Raw genomic sequence first — 11,758 nt, 5'->3', positions numbered from 1 at the left:
GCAAACCACTCACATAACAGTGAGTGGTTTGCATACCAGTTGATGATAAAAAACAACAATTTTTAATTGGTCTCAAAAGCACGGTGGCTCAGTGGTTAGCACTGTTGCCTCACAGCAAGAAGGTCCTGAGTTTGATCCCTGGTTTGGACCTGAGGTCTTTCTGTGTGGAGTTTGCATGTTCTTCTTGTGTTTGCGTGGGATTTTTCGGGGTACTTTGGTTTCCTCCCACAGTCTAAAAACAATCATGTTAGGTTGCCTTCAGGCTCAGGCCTCTTGCAAAACAAATCTGCGATCTCATTGGGATTTGTCTGGTTAAATAAAAGTTAGTCAGCAAAGTTTCCCAGTCATACGCATCAAAGGCAAAATGCAGAAGCCAGCTGTACCAAGTATCTTTTTACTACTTCCAAAGGATTGGAAGGGTAAGGAGCAGTGAGCGGTTGCTAATCAGATACACCTACTAAAAGTAAGGTTTGTAAGGCGAAATACCTCTGAAAGCAGAGGTCGTGGCAGTTTGGAGTCCTGCGTAATCAGCTGAAGTTAACACAGTGCCAAGGAAACAAGACAAAACTCTTCAAAGACTGATGGGCAAAACCATTGCTTTTCTGAGGTCATTTAGGTCAGACAATACAGAACCTATCAAGAATTTTAACATATTTGCTTTAAAACTATAAATTGCTGCATGCTTAGAGTCTCATCATGAGAATCTGCGCCGGACAGTGTACAACAAGTGTTTTTTTTTATACACGCTTATCAGCACGATGCTGTGATAGACTTGCGACCTGTCCAGGGTGTACCCCGCCCCTCGCACAGTGATTGCTGGACATGGGCACCAGCGACCCCTGTGACCCAAAATGGAATAAGCGGGTAAAGAAAATGGATGGATGGATAGATATCAGCACGATGACCTCGGCCTCTCAGCTCAGACTCGGAGTTGACCTTGGTGCACCAGCTGCACATGCAGCTCCTCTCTGAGAGGAAAACAACTCTTGTGACTCACACACATGGTTCAACATTAATTTAACATTAAATAAACATTCATAAACCTTTACCTGAATTCCCCTGACATTAACAATAAACATAAGTCACTCTGATATCTAGTAAAACGCTTTAGTGTTATTAAAACACAGATCCATATTGCATTTGTTACATGGTAAAAACAAAGAAAAAAAAAAATATATATATATGTAAAATGTTAAAATTCTGTTAAATTGCATTATTTATTTATTAAAAGTGAATTGCAATCTTGTTAAGATGTTTTTAAATACCGTTACTTTACAGGTATTAATGTTTTATTTTGTTTTAATGTTAATTTTAATTCTAATTTAATCATGTCTTATTATTATTATTATTATTATTGTTGATGTTATTGTTATTGTTGTTATTGTTATAGTTCAGTGCAGAGTTCATGTACATGCATTACTTAGGAAAAAAACATAACACAAGAATATAGTACAGTATAGTGCAGTGCAGTGCAGTACAGTATAGTATATAGTTCCTTTAATATTATCTGTTTGTGTGTTTTACATATTCATTTTTAAAAACGTTAGTTCTCCACGTTCTCCACTGGTTCAACCACAGGCTCCAATTCTGACAAAAAATGTGACCCTCTCTATCTTTGCAGTCTCCTGCTGAGTGGAAGTGTTGTGTGTTGTAGAAAAGCTGTGTGTTAGCTGAGGTTCGAATATAGCTCAGAAAATGATGGAGATGGAAAGAGAGCAATAAAAAAAAACAATTTTTTTATGGTAGCCATGGTCACCTTCACTAAAATGCCCTTTTCATTATGCCATGTAATAATGTTGTTCCTGAGTGCGTCATCAGTAAACAGCTGTCACTGCACGTCTCCTTCTCACCCTTCACCTGATCCACCTTGTTTCTCTCACCCAGATCCTCCTCCTCTTTGCTTCTTCCTGTTTTGTTTTTTTGTTTCCTGCTGCTCAACTTCACTTCATCCTGCTGTGACAGCTATGAAAGAGCAATGAGTACACCAGCTGCGCCCAGCTGAGACATTCAGACCATCTGCATCTGTTGGACCAGGACCTGAGATAGCACAGAGGACAAGTGTCAAAGCAGGCTATGTTAGTGTAAATCCATAATTATTGTGGTTAGTGATGTCACTTCACAGAAAATCTCCTGTGGGTAACAAAACACGAGCCAACAGTGTGGCTTTTTTGTTCTTGTATGAAAAACACATGTGATGTCCCCTTATTTCACACCCGGATGCTCGATCTTCCTTGTGACCCAAAGGGAAGCAGGATGAGGAAAAGTAGGTCAAATCTAAATCTGCTGAATCATTGTAAATAAAAGGAAAGAGGCAGACTGATGTTGAGTGGGAGGAGTTCATCATTACACAAAAGTCTTGGAGCAGAATCCAAGGAATGGATATGCATGTTGCATAGGGTACATGGACACAAACATACACTCACTCACATGAAACCTGATGGCACGATGAATGAGTTGTGACTCACAGCAACTCTGAGACGGAGGGAAAGAGACAAGCGCTCCTGTGACTGGACTATGTGTGTCTGAATTTTCTTTTTCAATTTACGCGTTATAATATATTAAAATCTATTTAAATAATGCGATCAGTATTTCTGTTTATGGTAGATATAATTTGTTTTAAAAAAGAAATTCTTCAAACTCAAACAGTTTCACTTTCAAATTAACTGGTATGTTACTATAACCTGAAACTTTCCTTGGAATTATTGCCTTAACACGCCAAGCTTTTCAACGATTCAAGAATTCAAGGTTCTTTATTTGTTACATTTGTTTGGTACATGTGGTGAAAAAAAAATTGTATACACAGGGTCCCAGTTACATCCAACAAAAATATTAAAATGTAAAAGAAAAACAGTAATAAGATCTAAGATATGAACCAAGAAAAATGTTAACTAAAAATACACCAAGCACTAACAGCATAAAAACAATGCGCCGAACAGCAGCACGAACATGAGTCTGTGTGAGCAGATGAGTACGAATGAACACATCAACATGAAACAGATCAGCAGCAACATGAAACAAATCAGCAGCAACATAAAACAGATCAGCAGCAACATGAAACAGATCAGCAGCAACATGAAACAGATCAGTAGCAACATGAAACAGATCAGCAACAACATGAAACTGATCAGCAGCAACATGAAACAAATCAGCAGCAACATAAAACAGATCAGCAGCAACATGAAACAGAGCAGCAGCAACATGAAACAGATCAGTTGCAACATGAAACAGATCAGCAGCAACATGAAACAAATCAGCAGCAACATAAAGCAGATCAGCAGCAACATGAAACAGATCAGTAGCAACATGAAACAGATCAGTTGCAACATGAAACAGATCAGCAACAACATGAAACAAATCAGCAGCAACATAAAACAGATCAGCAGCAACATGAAACAGATCAGTAGCAACATGAAACAGATCAGTTGCAACATGAAACAGAGCAGTAGCAACATGAAACAGACCAGCAGCAACATGAAACAGATCAGTAGCAACATGAAACAGATCAGCAGCAACATGATGTGATTTTTCACAGTGATTATTCTAGTTAGAGATTCATGAGTCTAACAGTCTCAGGGTAAAATCTGTTCCTCAGTCTAGTGGTTTCACACTTAATGCTCCTTAACCTTCCTGAGGAGAGCGGGGCAAAAAGTGTGTGTGCTGGGTGAGTGGGGTCCTTCATGATGCAGGTGGCTCTCTTCCTGCATCTGGAGGTGTAGATGGTGGGGAGACTGCCTCCAACAGTCTTCTGTGCAGCCTTCACCACTCTCTGCAAAGCTTTTCTTTCTGCAGCTGTGCAGCCTCCATGCCACACGTTGATGCTGGAGCACAGGATGCTCTCCACTGCACACCTGTAGAAGGAGGTGAGGACTGAGCTTCCCAGACCAGCTCGCCTCAGCCGCCTGAGGAAGTAGAGTCTCTGATGAGCTTTAGTGTGCTTAGTTTTAGTTATGTCTATAAATTTGAAAGCCTAGTTTATAACGTCAAACTGTAGCTGGTATTTGTTTTTAATTTTGTTGAAAGTCAAATTTAAAGAGATTTATTTTGAGTGGGAAAAAGAATTCCTTTAAGAACTTTTCTGTCATTGTTGTCCCCCGTCATGGAGCAAAGAGGGGGAATTGGAAATACCTTATTTCCATTAGTCTAAAATATCAGCCTTTTATTGGTTCATGTTGTGAGCATGATAATTTGAAAAGGAGGTGAAGTGGCCAAGGTCACCATTGGCCACCTCCTGGCTCCTCCATTGTACCTGGTTATGGATAAAATTGGTCCCTCCACCTGCCTGGGTCTGTCACTTTGCGCTGCCTCAGACAAGAAAAAAGCAAACAAACATAAAACTCTGTGTGACTACTACCCACTTGAATATCTTGCACCAAAAATATTAGTTTTCCTACGTTACCTGTTCAATTTCAACTCAGAAAAACACATCTTGAAAACTACAAACATTCACCATTTAAATCCCTCAACAATGAGGGACATCGACGTACCGCTTGTTAACCATGGATAAAATAATAACTACAAATTTGTGATTTTAATAAACCCTGGAGGGTTTCAAACCACTAACTTTGTAGCACTTATAGTTTTACAAACACAGCTAAAACCTAAAATTTATCTTGAGTAAAAGTAAATGGTTTCAGCTGTGCATTGTTATTTATGCACATTACTAAATTATAAAATAAGTTGATTAAATGTTGATGAGTGTTACAACAAAACAGCGTCACTGAGAACAAAAAAAAAAAACCAAGAGTGAAACTTACATTTACAGTCTTCATTTAAAAAGCATTTAAACTCAAATGGCCAATCCCCATGTGAACTGTTCACTCAAGAAAGCAATTCAACAAAGAAAGCAAAACATTTCAGCGAAAACAGGAGTGTGTTTTGTGTACAACTAGCTTCAGGGAATGTGGAAGTAGAAAACACGGAGCTAGTGTGTGCATGTGTGCATTTGTGTGTGTTGTGGCAAAACCCTAATAGAGGCAAGCACTCATTTATCTTCCTAAGTAGGAGAATGGTCTTTAATATACTTGAGTGCAGAGGCGTGCACATCTGTATGCACGCATGCATGCACTGAGAGGGAGAGAGATTAAAGATGAGAGGAAGTAGGTCAAAAGCTTGTGTAGGACATGGTGTCAATGTATGGGAGGGCCGGGATTCTCCCAGTAAGCTTTGCCTGAATCACACAGTGCCCAATGGGAGATGTATGCTTTACTAAAAGAGCAACTGAATGTCTCTACCTTCATACTATAAAATGTTGCTTTATTCTATTTCATCATTTCAGAACTCCTTAGTCTATCCATAGTCATTTTCTTCAGTTAAGCACTCTGTATTGCAATTAAGGAACACACTATGCTAGATGTACAGTAGATAGATGGATATGATAGATATGATAGATAGATGATAGATGACAAGATAGATGGACGGACAGACGGATGGACGGACAGACAGACAGATAGTGACAAGTTAAAAGGTTTTGTGTTATAACAGAGCAACAAGTAGGCATATTATCCTACATCTATGCAAATATATATATGTATATATGTAATATTTGTAAGTTAAGTAAATAAAAATAGACAGACAGATGGACGGATAGGATGCATAAATGGATAGATACGATGCATAGATGGATGGATGGATGGATGGACGGATAGGATGCATAAATGGATAGATACGATGCATAGATGGATGGATGGATGGATGGATGGATGGATGGATGGATGGATGGATGGATGGATGGATGGATGGATGGATGGATGGATGGATGGATATATGGATATATGGATATATGGATATATGGATGGATGGATATATGGATATATGGATGGATGGATGATGGATAGGAGATAGATGGATAGATATGATAGATACTTTATTAATCCCAGGGGGAAATTTGAGGTATCCAGTAGCATGTTCTAATTATACAGAAAAAAAACACATGTGAAATAATGCACACAAAAAATAAGCAGAATGCACAAGTACTACATGATCATCATCTACTAATCATGAACCACATTCATGATTAACCTATATACATATACATGTATACACATCTAAGCATACATATACATGTATATACATATGCATATGTACATGTAAATATACATACATACACATACATGCTATGCTAGGGCATAGCCACAAATCTTCATGCTTGGGTTATTTCTGTGAAAAAAGACACATTGAAATAAATAAAACATTGTCAAGAATTTCATCAGATGCTGCTGATACTTCATCCCACATACAGTATGCTTTGGGGTGTTGCCTGGAAGCCAGATGTCACAAGGAGTAACTGGATTATAAAAAAAGTGACATTTGTGGGGTTCAAAATTGTTGTAGGCCAAATTTAAAAGTACATTGTTTCATGTGGTTCATAAATAGTTACTGATGTATAGAAGACAAGTGGACAAAGATGCACAGGATTTGAAGGATGCTGGTGATTAGGTGTACGCTGTATGGGGAGGGGAGTACGTTCAGGAGCCAAACACACAAACACGTGCAGCCATATTTGCGTACCATCTTGTAGTGTGTCCCATCATCTGTCTCAGCCTGGCAGAGTAGTGGTGGCTTGGGGCAAATGTCACCTGGTGGTGGCAGCGATCACAGTCCAAAAACCCTCACATACACAAACACAATCACTTTGGACACATCTGTGCTCTCGTGTTTTACTTACGTTCAGCTGTGTTCATCACGGTTAAATCAACTGACGCGCTCTGTCCCCCCTTCTCAGTGAACCAAAAATAAAAGCAGAACTGTCAGTACCTTTACTCACAGGGATGCCTTAACACAGAGAGGGACTGAGACACAAACAGCTGCTGATGCACACAGAGATTCATGTAAATAGAAACATACATAGACTTGTGCTGACAGTGATGTCCTGTCTGTGAATGGAGGACAACAGTTGAAAAGGTCAGTTAGTCATGAGTTAGTCAGGACCTTCAAAGCCAGCTCACAGTCAGCTGTGGGCTCAAACTGTGCAAATATAAACAGTAAAATTGATTAGAAGAGACTGAAACCAAACAGGAAGGAAGTGTCCTGACTTACTGAGGGTTGTCTCTTGTATAAAACATCATGCATCTAAACCAAAGATAAGTGTGCTTTTTTTTTCAAGGTATTAAGGACTATGGATGACTAGAGTAGCATTTAACAAAGAATGGTAATTCTTACTAAATATTAACAGTAACTGGAAAATGAATACCATATTTTATGTAAGTTGTAGATTTAGTTATGCTTTGGTCTTCATCAAGCCTTATTTCTGCTGAGGTCACAGGTTGCAGCTCCATAAAATTTTCACCGATTACAAATAAGCATCTGCAGGGGCATAGCTCCAGAACGAAACACGAATGCTTATCATGCTTTGCATGTGTGCGTGTGCGTTGTGTTTGTTTTCAAAAGCATTCAACCATTAATGTGAATCTCGTGTGTAGGTGGACTCACGAATGAGGATTACAGACTTCTGGCATTCTTTGCTTACTCGTTCCTACGGTGGTTCTTTCAATTGTTTGCTCCATTTTTAAATGGAGATGAGAAAAAAAAAAAACATCTAAGAAATTATTATTAATTTAAGAGTAATCAGATTTGTCCTATAAAACGAAATCCTGAGGTTGAAATTTTAGCAGCATCCTAAGAGAACATTTATAGTCTTTTGCTATTCATTGAACCCAAACAGCTTTATTTTTAGGGCTTTCATAAACAAACGCAACATGAAGGACCAGTAGATGGGACTGGCCACCTGCTGTGCCCCTTCACTTTGCAAATATCAGAACTCTCAAAAAAAAAAACACTACGAAGCTGGGCAGGAAGTACAATTTGTGCCTTCTCAAACAAACAACCAGTGCAGACAAGGACTAGAGTTAATATATAACAGAAAGCAGCAGACTTCTAAATCTTTTTTAAAGGAAATCAATTAAAACCAAACTACCGGTAATCAGCACTTGTTTCATGTTTCTTGATACAGTCACAGATCTCAAACTACTACTTGTTAGACTGGGGTTTCTTCACTCCTTAGGTGTATTTTTTAGAAATTTTTGTTATTTGTGGCGACCCCTAAAAAGGGAGCAGCCGAAAGAAGAAGAAAAAAATTAAAAATCCAAAATCAAATATGACAATATGATCAGTTAATTTAGGGTATGCCTCCCTTCTAATGTGGCTCTGCAAAACAGCAATTTATAGCTGTTTTCCACATGAAGTGACCCACTGTTAATACAACATGTCAAAGCTTCTGAATAAACTTATGATGGAGTCTGAGAGTGCATTTGAGACCAAAAAAAAACAAAACACAAGAGCAGAAGATGTTCACATATATACCTGACAGCCAGTTGTCTGGTTTCTATGAAACAACTTTTGACTTTGCCGTTCAACAAACATTTTCAGAATGCCTATAACCTGTTTAGTTTGCATTTTGTGGTTAGCATTTAGGAGAGCGCAAAACAAATTCAGGTTTCTTTATTTGTCATTCACACCACATGTAACGAAATTGTGTACACAAGGTCCCACCCAGTTACATCCAACAAAAGTATATATTGTAAAGAAAAACAGTAATAAGGTCTAAGATATGAACTAAGAAATATGCTAAACTAAGAATATTAATTGGAGTAGTGGCGCAGAGGTTAGAGAAGATGGGCCTGTGATCGGAAAGTTGCAGGTTCAATTCCCCGGACTGACATCAAAATGTGGGTGGAAAAGGTGAAACACCTACACCTACCGCCACCGTCATTTGCCCCACTCTGGGCCCTTGAGCATGGCCCTTAACCTCCATCATTTGCTCCCGAAACAGGTCTCTCTTGAAAATGAGTTCTCGTGACTCAATGAAACTACCTGTATAAATAAAGGGTAAATTAAAAAAAAAATAAAAAATACACTAAGCACTAAGAAATACGCTAAACTAAGAATACACTAAGCACTAATAGTACAAAAACAATACTCCGAACAACAGCAGCACGAACATGAGTCTGTTTGAGCAGATGAGTACAAATGAACACAGCAGTTTGAAATAAATCAGCAGCATAAGATCAGCAGCAATGATAGTCAGCAGCTTCTTTAGAACTTTTTTCAGAAAAACTGAAAATATTTCATCTCATGGCTGCAAAATATTTGAACAAGGTTTAAGATATCAGAGATGTGATGTTTTCAATGCATGGGCTTTATTAGAAACAATATTTGAAGTATACAGCCATAATAATGTGATATGGCACAGGCATCTATTCATCCATTTATTATCTTTTACCCGCTTGTTCCTTTTGGGGTCGCGGGGGTCACTGGTGCCCATGTCCAGCCATCACTGTGCGAGAGGCGAGGGACACCCTGGACAGGTCTCCAGTCCATCCCAGGGACACACAGAGACAAACAACCATTCATTCTCTCACACCTACGGATAATTTAGAGTTACCAATCAGCCTAATTTGCATGTTTTTGGTCTGTGGGAGGAAACCGGAGTACCCGGAGAAAACCCACGCAAGCACAGAGAGAACATGCAAACTCCACCCAGAAAGGTCCCCGGACTGGGATTTGAACCAGGTTAACCTGCTCACTGAGAGGCAGCAGCTCTACCAGTTGTGCCAACGTGCTGCCCAGCCAGCACCTATTCAAACAACTTAAAATATATATTTCAAAACTTTAAGCCAAGGGGATCTTTAAAGAGTGAGATACTTATATAAATTACTTTGTACAAATAAGAAAAGTTGTAGGCATTGTTGCTTTTACCATTTGACATGACTTGTTTTCATCTATGATTTGATAACCCACATACTGACAATTTGTATTTTGTCTAAACGCACTAAGTTTTCTGTGATCTTCTTGTACCTTCATGCTGTAGCCTAAATGAAGGTTTTGCAAATCGTCGGTTTGTCAGGTCGGTGGAATTGTCTATTCAGAATGATGATGGTGCTGATACTATTTCCTCTATTTGTTTTGGGTAAATATTAATTGCTGCTCCACGGATGTGTCCATGTTTGTTTACTATTGAAATGGATGAGTTATGATGGGGGCCGAGATGGGGTAGAGGGAGGGCAGCCAACTCTGGACCCAAGAGCCACAGGCTCAATCCCCAGCCATTCCCACATGTTGTGGTGTCTCAGAGCAACACACCTAATCCCTAATTGCTCCCTGGGCTCTCACATAGCTGCCCACCGCCCCACCTGGGTGTATCCCAGGTGTGATGGGCTAAATGCAGAGAACCAATTTCACCATTGTATGGGAACGTACAATGATGACATCACATAGCACTTATATTATTATTATAAAGTTTATTAGATCTGTTTCCACTGTTTTCACAGCATGATTTCAGTTTTAGGTGCAACATGTTGCCCATTTTTCTGTCGTCCAAGGAAATCGGCTGTTTGAAGAAGCAGAAGTTACAAATGGATTGTTCATTCATGCTTTTGTTTGTTTTCATTTAGTCATACGAATTGTGACAAAGTTAACTAACAATGTTTTAATGATCTTCAATAATCCAGGTAAAAAAAATCCAACAAAGTTCACTCAGGTCCTCTGGACGGTTTCTTCTTTTGTTGAAACATTTCATCCTTCATCATCCAAAGGACTTCATCAGTCCGAGGAGCCACAACAAACTCAGTCCCACAAGCAGCGCACTCAGATAGTGGGCCAACCAGTTTGCTGGTGTTAAGATGGTTTGTGGGATGTGCCAGGCAGCCCAAAGTGGTTCAAAACCTCAAAGAAAATCCAGATTTTTTTTTTTAACCTGAATTACTGAGCATAAACTTTGATGTTTTGAACCACTTTGGCTATGGCTGCCTCAGAGGAGTTAACGGGAGAGAGGGCAGGTCCCAGAAACCATCTTATCACCAGCAAACTGGTTGGTCCTCTATGTGGGTTCACTGCTTGTGGGATTGAGTTTGTTGTGGCTCCTCAGACTGATGAAGTCCTTTGGATGAAGGACGAAACGTTGCAACAAAAAAAGAAACCGTGCAGACTGAACTTTGTTGGAATGTTTCAATGACATTTTTAAGACCTCTGTGGGTGTCCCTGATATGGGGCTCATTTGTAGAAAAATTCAAAGACAATGGTGACAACTGGTGTCTTCCCAGACCTGCTGTGTATTGGCTTTTGCAGAGTGGTATGCCATGCACTACTGTTACTGGATTAGATTCTTCCTAGCTGTTTGTCCATGTCCATCATCTACCTGACACTTCCTTCTCCATCTGTCTTTTCTACAGTGTGGCAAAGCAGCAGAGAACTTTGACAAGTTCTTCACACGCACCCAACCCCAGCTCACACCACCCGATGAGCTGGTTATAGCCAACATCGACCAGACCGACTTTGGAGGGTTCTCCTTCATCAACCCACAGTTTGAACACCCGCAAACCAACAATGTATGAGAAGGATGGTAAAACCTCCAAAGATGCTCCCTGATCACTGCCACCCACTTCAAGAAACCGTCAACATCTGATTAAAGCTTCAAATCCCTCAAAACTCCCTAATGTGTCGGTGTAATTGCTAAGCAGGAGTCAAGGGCATGCACATTTGTTTTGTACAATATTTTCACCAGTATAGATTGATAAATTAGTTTGGGTCATAGTCAACCACGAGACATTCTTTAACAACGGTGGTCACTCACTGTAGAAGGATGTATCTCTGGAGGCATTAGGACAAAAAGATGCCAGACTTTGTAGATCTATGCCAGAGTATGAATTAGATAATAAAATAATCTGTTTACAAATCACAGTGGATTGAACTGATTTCAGTAGATCTAACTGGTGAGAAACAGTTTGTCGCCAAACATAACCCTAACACGCCTGACGCGGTGTAG

General features: G+C 39.5%; 1 protein-coding gene across 2 annotated transcripts in view; it reads left to right on the top strand.

Moving 5' to 3' along the window:
• Positions 1 to 11,494, top strand: part of prkcaa (protein kinase C, alpha, a) — a 220,424-nt gene extending 208,930 nt beyond the window's left edge. For both annotated transcript variants that reach the window (XM_037689762.1, XM_037689761.1), the window contains one exon: positions 11,166 to 11,494. In XM_037689762.1, coding sequence (XP_037545690.1) covers positions 11,166 to 11,327 — 162 coding nt within the window. In that variant the 3' untranslated portion in view covers positions 11,328 to 11,494. The remainder of the gene's footprint in view (positions 1 to 11,165) is intronic.
• The last annotated feature ends 264 nt before the right edge of the window (positions 11,495 to 11,758 follow it).

This window comes from Nematolebias whitei, chromosome 16, assembly GCF_014905685.2.
Source record: "Nematolebias whitei isolate Nwh7 chromosome 16, NemWhi1, whole genome shotgun sequence".
NCBI lineage: Eukaryota > Metazoa > Chordata > Actinopteri > Cyprinodontiformes > Rivulidae > Nematolebias > Nematolebias whitei.
The sequence above is the reverse complement of the archived record's forward strand: the minus strand, read 5'-3'. Positions and strand labels throughout refer to the sequence as shown.